This window comes from Lactuca saligna, chromosome 1, assembly GCF_052625555.1.
Source record: "Lactuca saligna cultivar CGN05327 chromosome 1, ASM5262555v1, whole genome shotgun sequence".
Lineage (NCBI taxonomy): Eukaryota > Viridiplantae > Streptophyta > Magnoliopsida > Asterales > Asteraceae > Lactuca > Lactuca saligna.
This window is the reverse complement of record NC_136417.1, coordinates 167,357,534-167,379,369: the sequence shown is the minus strand read 5'-3', so window position 1 is coordinate 167,379,369 and position 21,836 is coordinate 167,357,534. Positions and strand designations below refer to the sequence as shown.

The 21,836-nt window shown below is 40.1% G+C and overlaps 1 protein-coding gene across 1 annotated transcript; it reads right to left on the bottom strand.

The window, feature by feature from the left end:
* Window positions 1-14,905: 14,905 nt before the first annotated feature.
* Window positions 14,906-21,386, bottom strand: LOC145045979 (putative E3 ubiquitin-protein ligase RING1a). The gene is made up of 10 exons (XM_078994271.1): window positions 21,131-21,386; window positions 20,955-21,006; window positions 18,766-18,824; window positions 18,464-18,545; window positions 18,235-18,355; window positions 17,279-17,320; window positions 16,461-17,009; window positions 16,242-16,349; window positions 15,323-15,505; window positions 14,906-15,205 (listed from the first exon to the last, which is right to left on the bottom strand). Exons 1-10 carry the CDS (start codon window positions 21,267-21,269, stop codon window positions 15,170-15,172), a joined length of 1,371 nt encoding a protein of 456 aa, XP_078850397.1. The 5' UTR covers window positions 21,270-21,386; the 3' UTR covers window positions 14,906-15,169.
* Between the last annotated feature and the right edge of the window lie 450 nt (window positions 21,387-21,836).

Sequence of the window (21,836 nt, the reverse complement as noted above, 5' to 3'; positions counted from 1 at the left end):
GTACCTGAAACAACAACTGAAAAACATAAGCACAAAGCTTAGTGAGTTCCCCCATAATACCCCATACCATGCAAGCATATAACAACAACATTCAACTATGAGATACGGGCCCTTTCCCACATTTGTGAAGATACGGGCCCTGCCCACACTTCGCTTTCTGGGAGATACGGGCCATGCCCACACTCGGGAAGATACGGGCCTTGCCCAGACTTCGCTATCTGGGAGATACGAGCCTAGCCCACACTCCACTCTCGGAGAGATACGGGCCTAGCCCACACTCAACCGCCAACTCATATCATACAATTATCACACAGACAACAAGTATAGACAGCTCTATCCTACTAGCATATATCGCAATCACTCAATTAAGAGATACGGGCTCGACCGACACTCTAATACTAACGTCTCGTCTATGCAGGCCGGCCTTGGTGCCTTAGACCCGTTACTACTGAAAGGAAACTCACCTCGAAATAGCTGCTGGTGTGTGTGGGAACCGACTGTCTGCTGTTGTTGCTACTCTGGAAATCCTCCGGCTGTAATTCCCACAACATACTCAATCAATCAATATTTACTGCCTTTTTGGGTGAAATGACCCTTTTACCCCCAACCATGCCCTAAGTCAAAGTCAATGTCAACTTCTAGTTGACCCGACTCGTCGAGTTGGCTATCCAACTCGTCGAGTCTATGTCCAAACGACTATCCAGGATTCTGTTTCTACTCGTCGAGTTAGGCATTGACTCGACGAATTCTCCATCCAAACTGATGTTCAAGTTCTTCATCCTACTCGCCGAGTTGTATGAACAACTCGCCGAGTTCATCTTCATCTGATGAACACTTATGCTGCGACTCGCCGAGTTGTATGAACAACTCGCCGAGTCTGATCTTGATCTAAGGAGATTGCCTTGAACTCGCCGAGTCAGGGCATCGACTCGCCGAGTTCCATTATGGGTGACTTTTGGCTTCCAACTCACCGAGTCCCTCCTGGACTCACCTCACGACTCGACATAACAAAAAGGGGGCAAACCCGGAGACTCGCGACTGGACTCGCCGAGTCCGTTCCATGCAAGAGCTAAAAATGAGATTTTGATAGAATCCAATCCATGTCATTTGTAGATCTGGGCTCCTAGAGCATGAATAACACGTAAAGTTTCCAACTTTACGTGTAAATATCCATCTATGGGGCTTTTAGGGTTTGAAATGCACCAAAAGAGTAGATCTAAGGTTTATGTGCAATATGGGCTCATAAAGGTAGTGGATCTGAGCTCCTAGAGCTCAACTATGCTTGGATCAAGAGACCAATCGACTTATTTCGGAACATTATGCACATACAAGCTTGGGGAATGGCTCAAGAATGTCTTAGATGAAGCAATAAGCATGGAAACAAGGGAAAAACGAGATATACCTCAATGGAACTGCTGAGAGAACACAATGGTGCTTGGATGGCTTCCCCTTCTTCTGGATCTACTTCCCTTCTTCTTCAAAACCTTCAAAAACACCAACAATTGCTTCAACTCTTCAAATAACAAGCTTAAACGAGGGTTAGGAGCTCTGGGGGGTGAATGTGGGCTGGCTTGGGGCGGATATGTTGCTTAAATAGGGTGCAAACCCCTAAAACTTAGGGTTTCATCCAACAGCTGTGACTCGCCGAGTCCAGGATATGGACTCGCTGAGTCGCCAACTTAAGCGTGTCCCGTGTCTCCTCCCTACTCGGCGAGTCGAACCTATGACTCGCCAAGTCTAAGGCTTAAAAAGGGAAAATACTCAATGAAGATTTACATACCAGGAACTAGGCGCTACAAATCTCCCCCACTTATTTTAGACTTCGTCCTCGAAGTCTGCTACTCAATCCTGGAACAGCTCGGGGTAATGCTCCATCATTTCATCCACCGGCTCCCAAGTCCACTCCGAACCCTTTCGGTGCTGCCATTGCACCTTCACTAACTCCACCCTTTTGTTCCACAAATCCTTCGACTTCCTGTCGAGGATCGCGACTGGGCGCTCAATGTAATTGAGGCTGTCATCAACTTGGATATCCTCCAACGGCACCACTGCTGAATCATCCACTAAACACTTCCGCACCTGAGAGACATGGAAAGTGTTGTGGATCTGGCTGAGCTCGACTGGCAGCTCCAATCTATACACCACTTTGCCCACCCGGGCTACCACCCTGAACGGTCCGATAAATCTCGGGCCCAATTTACCCCGCTTCCTGAATCGAATGACGCCTTTCCAAGGCGACACCTTCAGGAGAACCATATCCCCGACTTGGAACTCCAAGTCGGATCGACGCTTGTCGGCGTAACGTTTCTGCCGACTCTGAGCAGTCTGAAGCCTGCTCCGAACCTGCTGGATCCTCTCGGTCATCTCGAGCACCACCTCGGTGCTCCCCATGACTCTCTGGGCAACTTCACCCCAGCATATCGGGGTTCTGCACCTCCTCCCGTACAACATCTCGAATGGGGGTCGGTCAATACTCGCGTGGTAGCTGTTGTTGTATGAGAACTCAGCCAAGGGAAGATAGGTATCCCAGCTACCACTGAAATCTAACACACATGCTCGCAATATATCCTCCAAAGTCTGGATGGTCTGCTCGCTCTGACCATCCGTCTGTGGGTGAACGGCGGTGCTAAAATGCAAACGAGTGCCCAACTCGTCATCAAACTTCTTCCAAAATCTAGAAGTGAATCGCACATCTCGGTCTGATATCACTGACACCGGCACCCCGTGCCGCGACACTATTTCCCTGATGTAGATATCGGCCAACTTCTCGGCCGAGATGCTCTCCTGGATCAGAATAAAATGGGCGCTCTTGGTCAATCGGTCCACGATGACCCAAATCGAATCTACTCCGTGTGCAGTCCTAGGAAGTTTTGTGATAAAATCCATCGTGATGTCTTCCCATTTCCACAACGGGATGTCCAACGACTGCATCTTCCCATGCGGTCTTTGATGTTCGGCCTTGACCTTCCTGCAGGTCAAGTACTGCTCGACGTACCATGCCACATCCCGTTTCATGCATGGCCACCAATAATCTAGACGAAGATCCCTATACATCTTCGTCGCCCCGGGATGAATAGAGAATCAGGACTTTTGCGCCTCCTCCATCAAGATCTGGCGTACGCCTCCGTGATACGGCACCCACACCCTGCGGTGCAGTGTCAATAGTCCTCGACTATCATAATCGAAGGAGGAAACCTGACCCACCACACGTTCGCTCTTCCGATGTTCCTCCTTGATAGCCTCCTGTTGAGCCTCCCGGATCTGCTCCAACAGGGGAGTCACCATAGTCATCCTCATGCACATACCCCTGATCGGTGCTGCCTTGCGGCTAAGCGCATCGGCCACCACATTGGCCTTTCCCGGGTGGTAAACGATCTCACAATTATAATCCTTCACCACGTCCAACCATCGACGTTGCCTCATATTTAGATTCGGTTGATCCATAAGGTACCTCAAACTCTTGTGGTCCGTGTAAATGGTACATCGAACCGCGTAGAGGTAATGCCGCCAAATCTTGAGGGCGAAAACCACTGCCCCCAACTCCAAATCATGCGTCGGGTAGTTCGCCTCGTGAGGCTTGAGCTGCCTCGAAGCGTAGGAAATGACATGCCCTGTCTACATCAATACCGTGCCCAACCCTGAAATAGACGCGTCACAATAAACCACAAAGTCCTCCACGCCCTCTGGCAGGGCTAAGATTGGTGCCTCACACAATCTCTGTCTCAGTGTCTCGAATGCTGCCTGCTGCTCGGGTCCCTACCGAAAGACCACGACTTTCTTCGTCAACCGTGTCAGGGGTACAACTATCTTGGAGAAATCCTGAATGAACCTCCGATAATAGCCCACCAATCCTAGGAAACTCTGAATCTCAGATGGAGACTTCGGAACCTCCCATCTCATCACAGCCTCGACCTTGGCCGGATCGACCAGAATCCCGTTCTGGTTGACAAGGTGTCCGAGAAATTGCACCTCGCGCAACCAAAACTCACACTTGGAGAACTTGGCATACAAGCTCTCCCTCCTCAGGGTCTCCAAAACCTCCCTCAGATGCTCCTCATGCTCCTCCTGCGTCTTGGAATAAACCAAGATGTCATCGATAAAGACTATCACAAACCGATCCAACATCGATCTGCATACGCGGTTCATGAGGTCCATGAACACGGCAGGAGCATTGGTAAGCCCAAACGGAATCACCACGAACTCATAGTGGCCATAGCGCGTCCGAAACGCGGTCTTCTGTGTATCCTCCTCCCTGACCCTCATCTGATGATAACCCGAACGCAAATCAATCTTGGAGAACCAAGATGCTCCCTGAAGCTGGTCAAAAATATCATCAATCCTCGGGAGTGGGTAACGGTTCTTCACCGTTACCTTATTCAACTCCCGATAATTTATACACATCCGGTGCGACCCGTCCTTCTTTTTCACAAACAGAATCGGGTCTCCCCAGGGTGAACTGCTCGGCCTAATGAATCCCTTGTCTAGCAGCTCCTGCAGCTGCGTAGACAACTCCTGCATCTCAGGAGGAGCCAACCGATATTGTGCCTTGGCTATCGGGGCCGCACCAGGAACGAGGTCAATCCTGAACTCCACCTGTCGCTCGAGAGGTATCCCAGGAAGCTCCTCTGGGAAAACATCTGCGAAATCTCGCACCACCGGAGCCTCGCTCACGGTCGAATTACCCGCCTCCCGAGTATCCATCACATACGCAACGTATCCTGCACATCCCTGCTGAAGATAACGCCTAGCCCTCGCTACTGAACATACAGCGGGTCCGCGCTGTGGCTTCTCGCCATGAATCACTAACTCTCCCCCACCTGGGGTCCTGACTCGCACTAGCTGCTGCGCACAATCTATCACCGCCCCATTAGGGCTCAACCAGTCCATGCCTATGATCACCTTGTTCCCACGCAACGGAATGGGAACCAAATCCACCAAGTAGCGCTCCTCGAACAACCGCAATACGCAGTCCCGAAATACCATCGATGCTCGCACCGATCGATCATCAGCAATCTCTACTTCCAAAGGGAAATCCAGCATGCCCAAAGACTCAGGAAACTTCTTGCTAAGCGCAAGGGACACAAACGATCGGGATGCACCCAAGTCGAACAACACTTGGACTAGGATACCATTCACATGGAACAATCCTAACACATATACATATACCGGGCACATCTCAATATCATAACATCATATAAATAAACAAGAAGGAAAAGAATCATACCCGTCACCACATCGGGTGTTGCGCGTGCCTCCTCGGTGGTCAACTGGAATGCTCGGCTCCTCACCACTGGAGCCTCTGCCTTGCCCTGTCGTCCATCGGTGATCCGCAGGGTCGCTGGGGCTGGCGCCTTTATTGGCGCTGAACCTGTCAACTGAGGGCAATTAGCCTTCTTGTGGCCCCTCTGGTTGCAGTGGAAACACAGTAACTCAGATGTCCGTATCGCCGTAACGGGAGTAGTACAATCCCTGCTAAAGTGCCCTGCCTTGCCGCACTTGTAGCAGCCTTCTGATCCCCGCTGACATGCTCCCTCATGTGTCCTGCCGCATTTCCCGCAGCGGCCCGGTCCCCCTTGGACTTTCGACCTCCCATCTGATCCCCGGGACTTCTTTCCTGTAGTCCCAATCACCTGACCCACCTCTGCTTTCCTCTTCCGAATGTGCTCTAAATCAATCTCCCTCTCCCTCGCCCTGGCGATCATGGACTCCAGGGTAGGGCAAGCTGAAAAGCTAACATGCTCCCGGATGTCAGCCCGAAGCATATCATGATAACGGGTCCTCCTCATATACTCGTCACCTGCATACTGGGGCACTAACAAGGCCCTCTCCCGGAACTTGGTGGTGATCTCCGCCACGGTCTCAGTCGTCTGCCTCATATCCAAAAACTCCCTGGCTAGCTGCTGAAGCTCGATAGCCGGCGCAAACTCTGCCCTGAACTTGGTCACAAAGTCCGACCAGGTCATAGCCTCGATAGCTGAGGCTCCCAACGAGTCACCCATTGACTCCCACCAGTCTCGAGCTCGATCCCGTAAACACCCTGCTGCATACCTCACCTTCAACCCCTCGGGGTAGAAGCTAGTCAGTTGTGCAGACTCGATGTCTGAAATCCATCGTCTGGTGGCAATGGGGTCTTTCACCCCGTGGAAATCCGGCGCACCACTGCCCCTGAAGTCCTTAAAGGACAATGTGCGAGATCCCGACTGGTCGGATGCCATGTCGCTCCTAAACGCCCTAAGGCGATCCTCCATCAACTCGATGATCCCTTCCTTGATCGACCCGAAGATAATGGGGGTCAACTCAAGGATGCCCCTGGTGATCTCAGACGCGATGAACTCGCGCAGCCTCTCATCTACTGGCTCAGAACCTGATCCCGAACCCGACCCCTCTCATGAACTGCCAATTGTTGGCCTCGGGCGTAGTACCACCATTCTGAAATACAAGAAATAACAATTGTTAGCGATACTAATACCCCTGGAGGGATCCTACTCGCTACAAGTTCCTCGGTCTTATCTTGGCCTTCCTTGGTTCGGGTACGGATCCTCTGCTTTCAGTAGTACGGGCCCATACTACCTTCCACATCTATCCGTACCTTCTTCAAGGACTACCTTAACTCCACCAGGTCCCTTCCACTACCGCTAATCACTGCTACTCTTTATCCTAAGCTTACCTTAGGAAACCCTTGACTTCACCCAACCCAGTCCTCAGCTGTTGAAGGCCTCTTGGTGATGCCAATTAACTATTACCTGAATACAATCACATGTGATGAGGCTCGGATAATCCTTCGAGTAAGGGACTCATCCCTACAACGGTTAAGACTCAAACAAGAGCTACGCAATAAGGTCAAATTCAACACTCCGAGTTTATACGACCCTGATCACATGTGACTTTAGCGTATTCACCTAACAGTTAACTCCCATCACTTCAAAGCCCACATAGCACAAAGCAAACAACATTTGGACATAAGGAAAACAATCTCAAGCAACTCTATCCTTGCAGAGAGCACTAAACTAGCATACAATTCTTTCATATACTTAAGCACATAAAGCAGGCACATAAGGCATCACTCCTAGATCCTTATTCCTATTCTAGCATGCTGTTCTACAAAAGCTGATAAACATAACATAAACTTGTATGGGTATTTTGGGGAATACTTACTTGAGCTCGGCCGGTTGCGTATATCACACACTTCATTCTTTTTCAAAACTCCTTTCTTAGTTTCAAAAAACATTTTCTTTTAGAAAATCTTTTAATCCCTCGATTTGAGTTCAGGCACCCCTAAAGGTGTGTCTGAATCCCTCAAACCAAGGCTCTGATACCAACTTGTAACACCCCAAAATTACCGGTTAAAAATTTCATTTTTAATTTAGATGAAAATATAAAACATCATTACAAACATTCATGATAAAAATCCATGTCTGAAAAACCGGTGACATCATAATCAGAATTCAAAGTACATCCCAGAAAATCTACAATGCGGAAAACAAAAGGCGTATGTGTGATGTGCTGCTACCGCGCCGGCTCCTTTCCCTTAGCTGAGGAAGTACCTGAAACAACTACTGAAAAACATAAGCACAAATCTTAGTGAGTTCCCCCACAATACCCCATACCATGCAAGCATATAACAACAACATTCAACTATGAGATACGGGCCCTTGCCCACAATCGTGAAGATACGGGCCCTGCCCACACTTTGCTTTTTGGGAGATACAGGTCATGCCCACACTCGGGAAGATACAGGCCTTGCCCACACTTTGCTATCTGGGAGATACGGGCCTAGCCCACACTCCACTCTCGGAGAGATACGGGCCTAGCCCACACTCAACCGCCAACTCATATCATACAATTATCACACAGACAACAAGTATAGACAGCTCTATCCTACTAGCATATATCGCAATCACTCAATTAAGAGATACAAGCTCAGCCCACACTCTAATACTAACGTCTCGTCTATACGGGCCGGCCTTGGTGCCTTAGACCCGTTACTACTGAAAGGAAACTCACCTCGAAATAGCTGTTGGTGTGTGTGGGAACCGACTGTCTACTGCTGTTGCTACTCCGGAAATCCTCCGGCTGTAATTCCCACAACATACTCAATCAATCAATATTTACTGCCTTTTTGGGTGAAATGACCCTTTTACCCCCGACCATGCCCTAAGTCAAAGTCAGAGTCAACTTCCAGTTGACCTGACTCGTCGAGTTGGCTATCCAACTCGTCGAGTCTATGTCCAAACGACTATCCAGGATTCTGTTTCTACTCGTCGAGTTAGGCGTTGACTCGATGAGTTCTCCATCCAAACTGATGTTCAAGTCCTTCATCCTACTCGCCGAGTTGTATGAACAACTCAACGAGTTCATCTTCATCTGATGAACACTTATGATGCGACTCGCCAAGTTGTATGAACAACTCGCCGAGTCTGATCTTGATCTAAGGAGATTGCCTTGAACTCGCCGAGTCAGGGCATCGACTCGCCGAGTTCCATTATGGGTGAGTTTTGGCTTCCAACTCACCGAGTCCCTCCTGGACTCACCTCACGACTCGACATAACAAAAAGGGGGCAAACCCGGAGACTCGCGACTGGACTCACCGAGTTAGATGAGCGACTCGCCGAGTCCGTTCCATGCAAGAGCTAAAAATGAGATTTTGCTCGAATCCAATCCATGTCATTTGTAGATCTGGGCTCCTAGAGCATGAATAACACGTAAAGTTTCCAACTTTACGTGTAAATATCCATCTATGGGGCTTTTAGGGTTTGAAATGCACCAAAAGAGTAGATCTAAGGTTTATGTGCAATATGGGCTCATAAAGGTAGTGGATCTGAGCTCCTGGAGCTCAACTATGCTTGGATCAAGAGACCAATCGGCTTATTTCGGAACATTATGCACATACAAGCTTGGGGAATGGCTCAAGAATAGGGATGTCAAAAATCCCCGTGGGACCCCGATACCGTACGGGACTAATTTTTAAAAAAATTCGGGAGCGGGAGCGGGACCGGGGGCGATATTAACTCCCGTTTATTTTCGGGACCGGGAGCGGGAGTGAGTATTACCGTCCCGTACTCCCGCGGGGGCCCCGTTTATATTTAAATAAAAAATATATATATTTAATTTAAAATAAGAAATTTTGGCAATTAGGGCTTGACCGCTTGAGTACTTGTCTTGACCGCAGAGGCGTAGAGGACTAAAGGTAGAGCCGCATACCCCTTCAACTTTTCTGTGTTCGAATTCGAACTTCCAAGTTCCAATTTCCATCGGTAGTCGCTTCCAAATTCCGTCAATACACACAAGAATTGAGGTAGAGCCGCAGACCCCTTCAACTTTTCTGTGTTCGAACTCGATTAGATGATTTCTGTGTGCGACGCTGTGGCCTGTGAAGAGTGAAGCATTGAAGCTGTGACCGACTGAAGGCTTGAAGCTGTGACCATCTGACCGAGTTCCGACTTCCGACCGTGACTTGAGAGATAATCCAAATTCCGACCGAGAGCAACAATCCAAGTTCCAACCGACGAGTGAGGAATTGAAATCGGGAGACTGAAGACGAGGCAGCGACCCAGCGTCGCACCAATTTCTTCCCGACTCTTAGGCAACGAACGAGGCAGGCAGCGGACCAGTGGTAATGTTTACTCTTCTGCAACCAATTTCAAACCTATATGATTGTATCCTGTATGATTGTATCCTGTATGATTGTATCCTGTATGATTGTATCCAGTATGATTGTATCCTGTATGATTGTATCCAGTATGATTGTATACGAGAAATATATGAAATTGCCCCTGTTATTATGATGAGATTTGCATGCTCTACATAACATGTTTGAAACATATTTCCTTCTGTTTTTGTTTCTGTTTATGAACCTTGTTTTGACTGTTTGTGTAAATTATTTTCAGATTTTTGTAATCATGTCTTCAGCAGAACCGAATCAACCCAATGATTCAAACACGGTTAATGATACTGCCAATTCTGCAGTTAACTGTAACGAGAAACAAATTAAATTCACATCTCCAATGTGGCGTCATTTCACTTACGAAGAAGTTAATGGAACCAAAAGGGCTGTTTGTAAGTATTGTAGAAAGGAAATTACTTATACAACCAAAAATGGAACCAAAGGGATGCATTCTCACCATAAGTCATGCAAAATACGAATTGGGCAAAAGAAAATTGATGATTTTCAGAGTCAGTTAACTGGAAAAAGATCTAAGACGGATGAAAGTGGGGGATCAATTTTAGCAACACATCGGTTTAATTATGACGATTCGCGAACCGATCTTGCTAAAATGATCACAAAACATGATTACCCACTTAGAATTGTTGAACACGAAGGCTTTAGAGATTTTTGTCAGGGACTTCAACCACTTTTTAGGCCTATTTGTAGAAACACAGCTAGATCGGATGTCATGAAGTTGTACGGGGAGGAAAAGACAAGGATGATGCATTTTTTGGAGAGTATTCAAGGTAGGATTGCAATAACTACCGACATGTGGATTGCCAACTACCAAAAAAAAGGATACATGACAGTGACAGCCCATTTCATTGATGATTCTTGGCAATTACAAAGTCGTCTTTTAAGGTAATACTTAATTTATATTGATTTCTTTAATCAATCAGTATGCATTCTTTAATTAAATTGAATTTATTTTGTTAACTGGTAGGTTTATATATGTGCCATGCCCCCATACTGCTGAGAAACTAACTAATGTGTTGATGAATAGTTTGTTGGACTGGAACATAGATAAAAAATTATCAACTTTAACTGTTGATAATTGTTCAACAAATAATTGCATGATAGATTTGATGGTAGACAAACTACCTTTTGATAGCTTGATTTTGGGTAGAAGCTTGTTTCATATGCGATGTGCTGCGCATATTTTGAATTTAATTGTGAGGAGTGGGTTGGATGTTTTTGGACATGGGATTGAGAAAGTGCGTAACAGCTGTAGTTTTTGGACAGCTACACCAAAAAGACATGATACATTTCAAAAAAATGCAAAGTGCGAGAATGTTTCTTGTGAAAAAAACCTAGTTGTTGATTGTAAAGCACGATGGAATTCTACGTATTTAATGCTTTCCATGGCTTTGAAATACAAGAAGGTGTTTTATCGGTTACAACAACGTGAGCCCTAATATAAGAATGCACCTGATGAGAAAGAGTGGGCTTTGGCAAGTGAGCTTTGTGATAGACTAAAAATCTTTTATAATGTCACTGAATTATTTTCGGGAACAAAATATCCAACAACCAACATTTTTTTCCCCAAAATATGTGAAATAAAGATTGCTCTAAAGAAATGGGATACATCTAGTTTCATTGAAATAAGCGAAATGTCCGAAAATATGATTACAAAGTTTGACGAGTATTGGAAAGAAAGTCATGGGGTGTTGGCTATGGCGACAATATTGGATCCAAGGTTTAAGATGAAGCTCTTAGAGTATTTTTTTTCCTATTATCTATGGAGTAGATAATGCAAAAGATGAAATTCAGAAAGTGCATCAAATTTGTGAAGATATATATTTGCGATATGAGTCACGTGTTATGAGTCAAGCAAGTAATGATGATATTACTACTAAGCCCACTTCTAGTCGAGATGCAGCTCTCGCAAGTGACATGGACTCATTAGATGCTTTCTTTTCATGGAATTCTGCTACTAGTGAAGTTTTTGTGAAAAATGAATTAGAAAGGTACTTAGAGGAAGGCACTTTACCCCGAATTCATGAGTTTGATTTGTTAGGTTGGTGGAAGTTAAATGGGGTTAAGTATCCTACATTGTGTTTGATTGCAAAAGACATATTAGCCATTCCTATCTCCACTGTTGCTTCAGAGTCTTCTTTTTCTACAAGTGGTAGAATCGTTAGTCCACATAGGAGTAGACTTCTTCCGTCAACAATTGAAGCTATCATATGCACTCAAAATTGGCTATGGGCGGGTAAAAAAGGTATGTATGAATTTGCTTGAACCATTGTTTTCTAATTCATTTTAATATATTATGCTTATTACCTTTATTTTTTTTCTTTTTTAGGTTGTGTTATTGATGGTGATGATGTACATTCCGATGAAGACGATGAGGGACTTGAGGTAAGATTGTTCAATTTGTCGTTTTCTATTGAATAAACTAATACAATAATTTATTTTATTATTATTTTTGTTATTTATTTAGGGAGGATATTCGAATGTCAGTGAATGAAGAGTTGAAGGAAATTAACGGATACTGAAGATGTAGTGAATTGTGTTTTATATTTCTCATTTTGGATTTGTTGTATTTTGCATTTGTAATGTTAGATTTGTATTCGTAAGATTGTTGGATTTACTTTTGTAAGATTGTAAGATTGATGGAATTGTTGGATTTTTAATTTTTTTAGTTTCTAAAAGATTAGGTTTTAGGCTTTTAAATTTATTAAAAATAGTATTTTTGCCAAAAATAAAACAGTTTTTTAGCAAAAAAAAAAACCCAATTTTATGTCGGGGAACCGGGGGAACCGGGGGAACGGGGGCGGGACCGGGGGCGACGGAGGTAATCGGGGGCGGGACCGGGGGCTATGTAAACGGGGGAACCAGGGGCGGGAGCGGGAGCGGGGGTAACAATTGATTTCGGGGGCGGGGGCAGGGGCACCTATTCCCGCTCCCGTTTGCCCCCGTTGACATCCCTACTCAAGAATGTCTTAAATGAAGCAATAAGCATGGAAACAAGGGAAAAACGAGATATACCTCAATGGAACTGCTGAGAGAACATAATGGTGCTTGGATGGCTTCCCCTTCTTCTGGATCTACTTCCCTTCTTCTTCAAAACCTTCAAAAACACCAACAATTGCTTCAACTCTTCAAAGAACAAGCTTAAACGAGGGTTAGGAGCTCTGGGGGGTCAATGGGGGCTGGCTTGGGGCGGATATGTTGCTTAAATAAGGTGCAAACCCCTGAAACTTAGGGTTTCATCCAACAGCGGTGACTCGCCGAGTCCAGGATATGGACTCGCCGAGTCGCCAACTTAAGCGTGTCCCGTGTCTCATCCCTACTCGGCGAGTCGAACCTATGACTCGCCGAGTCCAAGGCTTAAAAAGGAAAAATACTCAATGAAGATTTACATACTAGGAACTAGGCGCTACATAAAGTCTTAGGTTTGTCTAATCATAAGTTAGTTTTGAAAGTTAGGGTTTCAGTTATGTTGCTGAGAAACATTGATCAGAAAAATGGTTTATATAATGGCACTAGACTACAAGTGATATCTGTGGGCAAACGTGTTATTGAGTCAGTTATCATATATGGATGTAATATTGGAAATCGAACATTTATGCCACTGATGTCCTTAACACCATCTGGGAAAAAAAACTTTTTCAAATTTCAAAGAAGAAAATTTCTATTAGCCGTTTGGTTTCCAATGACAATTAACAAGAGCCAAGGAAAGTGTTTATCTTAGGTTGTTTTATTTCTCAAAGATCCGGTTTTTACACATGGTCAATTGTATGTTGTTTTATCTAAAGTTAAATAAAGAATGATTAAAATTGTTAATTTTATATAAGGATGGTAGAATTACAAATAAAACTTCTAATGTTGTGTATAAAGAAGCTTTTAGAAATTTGTAATTAGTGTGTAGAATATTATTTAGTATAACGTATTTTTTTATTATTTTTTTAAATAAATGTTATTGTTAATTTTGATTTGTAATTTGTGATATTTTTCATATATTTTTGTTTCAACAACTTAGTTTTCTTATTTGCTATATATCAATTTAATTTACTTCGTGTGGTTATTTTATTTTTTATAATTAATCTAAAATTTCATTATACAATATCAGTTTTTTCATTAATTCACAAATATATAGCTTCAAAAATAATTTTACATATTTATTTAAATCAATAACTATCATTTTATATATAAAAAAATAAAAAAAATAAAATAAAATAAAATAAAATAAAAAAAAACATTATAATTAATATTTTATTTAAAATAATTAATTAATAATTATAAATTTTAATTAAAAAAATCAACCATAATTTTCACAAACTATAACCCACTAAACTAATATAGATAGACAAAATGAACCGACGCTTACTAGAAACTTCTTTTAGTTTATAACTTACTGTGGTGTTTTATGGGTCGTGAGCCTAAGGGCCGACCTGTATGAACTCAAGGGGCCCATTGAAAATTTAGGAATGTCTCAAAATGCCAAAATGATTAAAGCCAAACAAATGACTTACACTAACAAACTAGGTAGTGAATCTCAAACCAGGCCCTATTTAGAAAGGTTGAACATGTATAATATTTTTTAATTCTTTTAAAATGATGTTTTAAACAATAGATTCATTAAAGATCTAATAAAAAATGAAAAAAAATGTAAAGACTTTTTAGAAAAACTAAAATAAAACTAAAGTGTAATCATCCAATTTATATATATACGCCTCTGCAAATAATATATAAAGTTTTATCAAATTTTCATAGGGTGATAAGACAATAAGCGAAAAAGAAGACGTCAAAATTCATAAATTATAAAGTCAAATATCATATTGTTGTAAATTAACAAGTTTTTCCAGGCCAAGTTTAGTACTAGTTAGATCTGTTACATTCCGGTTCTTTCATCAAAATTAAACATTTGGTTCCTAACTTTTCTTTTGCATTCGGATCGTCCCTATGGTTTGATTTTGTTGTGTTTTTCATCCCTTACATACACCAAGTTAGGGACCAAATGTGTAATTTTGAACAAACCATAAGGACGAAAAACACAACAAAATCAAACCTGAACGATCCGAATGCAAAATAAAAATCAGCGTACAATTTTAATCAAACACAATTTCAGTAATTTACTCTTAGGAATATCAAAAAACATAAAGTATTTTTTACCGTCGTTACTGATTAGATATGTCGAAGCATAAAGTTATAATAAGAAGGATTAAATTAAATTTTCAAATTTCAGAATCTCAATTTGAAAAAATTTAAAAATAAAAATATAATGATAAAAAAAGGAGCAACTATCTTAATTTACAATAAAAATAAAGGTAATAATAGTCACATTACGACCTTTTTTCCTAACTATAACAAAAATATCGACAAATTGTTGAGATTTATATTTTATCCAATCTGTTTCAACTACTAATAAAACCATTGAAATAAACATATTCATAAGCGAATTCATACCAACTACTAATTTCGTTTCTCATATCCAATCATATTCTCACTCACTCATGATTATGAGCTACTCAACTTCTTCCTGTATGCAAGAGTCTGTAATCACATAAACAAAAAAAAAAAATTGTATATTATGAAGTCAAAAGTAAGATGGTGTAATAAACAAATAAATGAAAGTATGAAGATATTTATTGAAAGGGTTAAGTATGTTACGAGATCTTTGTGAGGTGAGTTTTTTGCAACATCCAACAAGGTTTGATGCTCTTCCAACAACTGTAATTCATCAGTCAAAGGATTTATAACAACAGGCTCAGGCTGTTCACCAGATGAATGATCCCCTTTCACCAATAGTAGTTCAATTTCATCATATTGCAAACCTTTCTCAACAGCAACGTACTGAATTCATAAAAATAAATAAATAAATAAATAAAAATACACCAACTTCAGCTGCGAAAAACTTAAAGAGGGATACTATCATCCAAACACAAAAGCGATTTTCACTGCTATAATTAGGTATATTTTTCAAAATGCAAAATGCTATGAATAGGTAGATTTTTCAAAGTACAGTATCTTTATTATTTTTACAATTTGAATAATTTATTCGATAGCTTTTTAGTGTAAGTGGTAACCTTTTAACCTTTTAATCATCTTATAGGTCCTTGTCTAATAAAATTTCATTTTATACCCTAGTGGTATTTAGATATTATATCTTTACTGTTATTTTTATGATTAGTTAATCTCTTTAGTTAAACATACAATATAAACAAGAATATCTTTTATAAAAAGATATCACATAATAAGTTGTCGTTTTTTTATTTTATTAATTTAAAATTTAATGTCAAGTAATGTTTTTTTTTTTTTTTTCGAGAATACGAAATATGTTTATAAAATTATACAAGGAGGATTTATAAAACATTTAAGATAAGATAAAGGTTAAATTAGTTCATTCTAAAAAAAAGCTTTTCAAAAGGTTTATGATAAAAGATTTTTGTTATAAGTTATAACAAACAAATAAAAGTAGGTTGCTATTTTTTGCATTTAGCCCAATCTTAAAGTTTAAAAACAAAACACACACACACACACACATATTTGTCACGTTGTAAAGTTGAAGAAAAATAGAAATATATTTCACCTGGCCAACATGTATGATTGGCATGGTTGGGGTGCAGCAAAGGTATAGATGTGGCATATTGGGTATATTTTGTTCATCCAAGGAGATGAGCTTAAGATGAATTTCCAGCTGGAAAAAAAAAATATAAATAAAATAAAATAAATTGGTTTAGGATGTAATTACTTAAGTAAACATGTTTTTAATGAAAAGTTTTATGTCTTACTTTATACATAATTTTACCTTATCATTATTTTGTGGTAATTTTCGAAGATGATCCATAATCTTTGAAACCCTACTGTTCCTTGTACTCTTCCCACCACTATTACTTAAACTCCCATGCCTTGTATGACTCCTAATCCCACCTCTACCCCAAGCCAGAATCTCCGAACTGCCGCCAATCCCCGCCGATACCACCGCCGTTTCCCTGGCGGTTTCCACCTCGTTATCACCATCGGCACTACTTGACGGCAACGACGAGCGGGTCCCACTCCCACCCCATCTCTTGTACCTCTTTGGTCTTGGCTCAGCACATGGCTCAGGCTCAGGCTCAGGCTCGGGTTCAGGCTCAGGCTCATCGCCAGAAGATGAGTCTTTTCCTCCTCCATCATCTTCATCGTTGTCTGATTCTTCTTGGGGTTCAGATGATTTCCAGCTTCTTCTTCCTCTTAGGTTTCGTGTGTTTGCCTGTGATCTTCTCATGAATACTGCAGCTGTTGCTTTAGCGTTTGTACGCTTTTTTCCTAATGCTTCCAGTTGCCTTCGAGATGTTTGGGCGATTGAAGCTTGGATCTGTGGATATGAGACAATGTATTCTAGGAGATGTGAGGAAAATCAAAATATGAAACCATGTTTCATTTTTTAGGGTTTAGGGTTTATGTATATTTAAATTTTCTGTTTTTTTGTAAAAACATATCTTAATTTGGGAATCTTATTTATTTCAATATAGATAGATAAAGAGGATAATTTTCCTCTTATTCTTTTTGAACTGGAATTGCAATTATAAGTAAAGAATAGGCGGATGCAATCTATGAATAAAAACAAATAAATAATTATCTCACCTGCTTATTCCGAGCTCTCTCCTCTTCATGAAAGGCAAACTCCTGCTTCCAGACATAAAAGGAATAGTAAGTTTAACAAAATATACAGCCCCCATTTGTTACACATTTTTCTACCACCCAAAAAGATGGAAAATACTAGTCTGTGCAAATTACATAAATACCCTCATCATCAAAAAACCCTAGAAAGCTTATCCGGTACTTGGAATTTGGACTAAATGTGGATTTTTTCCCACCCAAAAAAGTGATACAATGACTTGCTCTCTTTGTCTGTGCAAAAGACGTAAATGCCCTCCTCATCCTAATCATCAAAAATAGTCCCAGAAAGCTTGTCTAGTACTTGGAATTTGGACTAAATGTCAATTTTTTCCCACCCAAAAAGGTGATAAAGTGAATCGCTCTCTTTGTCTGTGCAAAAGACCTAAATGCCCTCCTCATCCTAAACATCAAGAATAGCCCTAGAAAGCTTGTCTAGTACTTGGAATTTGGACTAAATGTCAATTTTTTCCCACCCAAAAAGGTGATAAAGTGAATCGCTCTCTTTGTCTGTGCAAAAGACCTAAATGCCCTCCTCATCCTAAACATCAAGAATAGCCCTAGAAAGCTTGTCTAGTCTCGTCCAGTACTTGGGATTTTAACTAAATGCCCAATTTTTCACACCCAAAAAGGTGATACAGCTCTCTTTGTCTGTGCAAAAGACGTACATGCCCTCCTCATCTTTATCATCAAAAATAACCCTAGAAAGCTTATCCAGTCCCGTCTAGTACTTGGGATTTGGACTAAATGTCCAATTTTTCCACCCAAAAAGGTGATACAGTGACTCGCTCTTGTCTATGCAAAAGACATAAATGCCCTCCTCATCATTATCATCAAAAATAGCCCTAGAAAGCTTGTCCAGTCCAGTGTAACAAATGCAGCCAACATACACCAAGATAATGGAAGAAAAGAAAAAAAACAACCTCAGCCTCATATTTATCAATATCAGGATACAAAACTGCAATGAGGGCATCATAATTCGGATCATCCCTTAAAGAACGACGGCTTGCACAATGAGCACGACACGCAGGGCATTCATTGTTCCTGCCAGGTGTCAGTTAATAAAAGAGAAGCTTTTTCCAAAAAAATAAATAAATAAATAAATAAAAAGACAAGTCATTAAATAGCATTTGCAATGATTTGAATGTGTACCCGAGTCTCATTGATTTGTCTATGCATTCCCTACAAAACCGGTGTAGGCATTCCATAACTGTTCTTGTCTTCCGAATAATTCCTGTTTATCAACCTTGGCAATCAGTTTTATCTTAATATACAAACAACTAACAAGTGCTCTTTTTTAGGGTTTAGGGTTTAGGACTTTAAACTTTGAGAATTCTAAAGGTATTCAAATACTGAACTTTTGCTCCAGTATACAACTATCACAAGAAGCTCCAAAATCATGCTTATATGTAAATATGTAATACAGTTTTAAAATGAGAACTGTAAAGTAGTACCTAAACAGATTGGGCATTGCACCTCCTTGCGAATTTCAGCTAGTTTTACAAGGATAAATCTGGAAAAAAAACATCCCCACAAAAAGAGTAAAATCTACTATGAAAACATATAATGAAATAATACCAGTTGTTATCTGGATTAAAAGTAAGAATAGTTAACTTTTTATGGTTTTAAATGAAAGAAATAGGAACTTACTTTCATAGTTTCATTTATTTGTTTATTATAGCATTCTATTAATGTAAATCTACCCAATTATAGCAGTGTCATATAAATACAAAGCAACTTTCACTGATATATTTGGCTAGATTCTTCATAGTACAATTTCATAATAAGAAAAAAGTGAAAGAACAATGAAATAATAGGGTAGATTTTTCAGAGTGCAATGCCTTCAAAAATTATAAAAAAAAAAAAAAAAAAAAATGGAAGTATAATGCTGTAATAGGATGTTGTATAAAACAAATGTTCATAGCCTCTTCTTAATCATATACCCACATTCCTAGGCTATATTGTATGTACATTATGGGATCTATATATACATATTAAGATTTATGAATGCATATGTAGACATAGACTTTTAACATCCATCAGATAACAGATGCATAAACGTCTAAATATTCATAACCTCTTCTTAATCATATCCACTATGTGTATCTGTGTAAATTAGTGCGATAATGTACTAATTGTTACACATGATAATGAACAAGATACAATTAACATTAGAAGTATATGCATTCATAGACAGAAAAATGTTTCTATTTATTTTAAGTATTAATAAAACCTTCTTAGTGTAACAAAATTTTGGTTTGTTATTGTTATAACTTCCAAAATTATACAAATTAATACTGTAACGACTTTTATCTAATTTAACAACAAGATATTAGTAACTTAGCTTAACTATTATGTGTTTTGGGTTTCCCAATGACATTAAAATTCAGTAAGAATTAACCAGATGCAGATCTGAAATTCTGAATACATTCTCTCACATATATGATAATTGAACTAATCCTTGATAAATAAAGAATCAATGTATCTTTGAAAAAAGCAAAGAGCAGGGTATCCTGAAACTATACAGTTATCTTTTGGATTGTGATAGAAACACAATACGAAGCAACCTATTATCTATATATATGTTCTCCAATAGAAGCAAATGAAAACTTGAGAAATATACATTCTAATTGCTGATCTTAAAAGACATTAAACGGGAGCCTCACTTCACATCTATTATAAAAACCTTAGAAGACATGGCTTATAACTGGAAACAGTTCCACTTTGCCCCAAAAAAGAAGTACCAGGGTTTCAAGATTAGAATCTCCTTATGTTAACATCTAACTCTGCCCTGTTTATGAAATATAGAAGGAAAAAGATGCACAACTAAACAGAAGTTAATCTCAACTTAAATCACAGATTCATAGCTCCCTGAAACCAAAGCAGAGGACCCTCTCAATAGAGAACTTTATAATTGCTCTAAACCTATAAAACAATGTTAAACGCAATGAAATCTATAGAAAGAGCATACATTCCACCAAAAGAAGTAGCTCAACAATCACCATCAAAGAATGGTCAATCTCCATTTCAATCAATGCTCTTAGTAAATATATGTCACATCAGCAATAAAATTGCACTATTTTCCATAGAGAAAAGCTTTAACTTTCTTTTGAGATTGAGCCTGTTGCTGGATTGTTGCTAACTCAACACTGGTACTTGTTTATTAACTCAAATACTCAGCTCAACCAGCTGAGATAAGCGTAGCATTCTTTGTTTCCAATTAATACATCCCTTACCACAATTCTTAACCTCGCTACTTGAAAATATTTATACTAAATATGTAGTTAAATCAGAATTCAGAAAGGGCATTTTGAGAAGATTGTTCAGAAATGTATCATAAATCTAGGGTCTGGAAGGCGCAAAACTAAATCCGCTAATTTCCATTTTACTATCCACATGATTCGCATATTCACGGCATTCGGCCAAATGGTCACTCAGATAGAACTAAGCAGTGCGTAATGAGAAAAAACGACTGTGTAGTAGCGAGTTCATACAGCACAAATTAGACAACATGCAGATCTCGAATCAAAATTGATCGTATAAAAGTCAAAAACACGCTCACAAATCAGCATATATAACTCACGATGCAAGATACAGTCACAGAAAGATATAGATACATGAAGTGTGTAGAGAAAGAACTCACTCGTCCTTGTCACTGCAACTAGAGGAGGCGCTTCCATCATCATCCGTTTCCGCTGATCGAACAAACAAAAAATGAAAAGATCGATACAAATGCGGAGTAGAAATCACGTAATCTCCGACAGATAAAATCTCATTAAAATAAATAAGTAAACAAATCCAAAATCTTCATAAACAAACCTTGCTCATCTTGTTCTACGTCTTGGTCATCGTTTTCTTCTTCGGATTCCTCGTGAATGTTCTGATTATTACGTTGAAGCTCAACATCGTCGTCATCATCCTCATAAAGAGCTTCGTGCGAACGCTTTTGTGCCGGCATTGACTCTACTCGCCGCCGATAAAACTCACCGGACGGCGGGCGGAGAGATAGATTATAGGCTACGATGCAGAGAGGGAGAGGAATAGCGTAGTGGTCTTTCTTTTTTTGGCCGAATTACCTTTTTATATATTTCTTTATTTTATTTTATCAACCTTGAGTTATTTGAGTTATGTGGAAACAGATCGACACGTTGGCATTTGGAAGATTATAATTCTTCCTTTTAATCTCCGGTAAAACTAGGGATGCCCTTACTTTAATTTTGTTCAATTTATTGAAAACGAAACAAAACATTGTTAGCTAACAACATCAAAATAAACTTCGATAATTTGTATACAAATAATTTTTAAATCTGTAATTTGTGTAACGGTCCAAAAATAAAGGATAAAAAATTTATTTTTATTATAGTTAAAATGCAGATATCTTCTAAATTCAAACATTCCAAAAACATGATTAATTAAAAACATTTATCAGAGTTCGTTCTAAAATCATATATTGTGGAAAGACGTGTGTGTGCGCTGTGATTAAGTCGGGTCCTTCCATTCCAAACCGATGATACCTGAAACTATA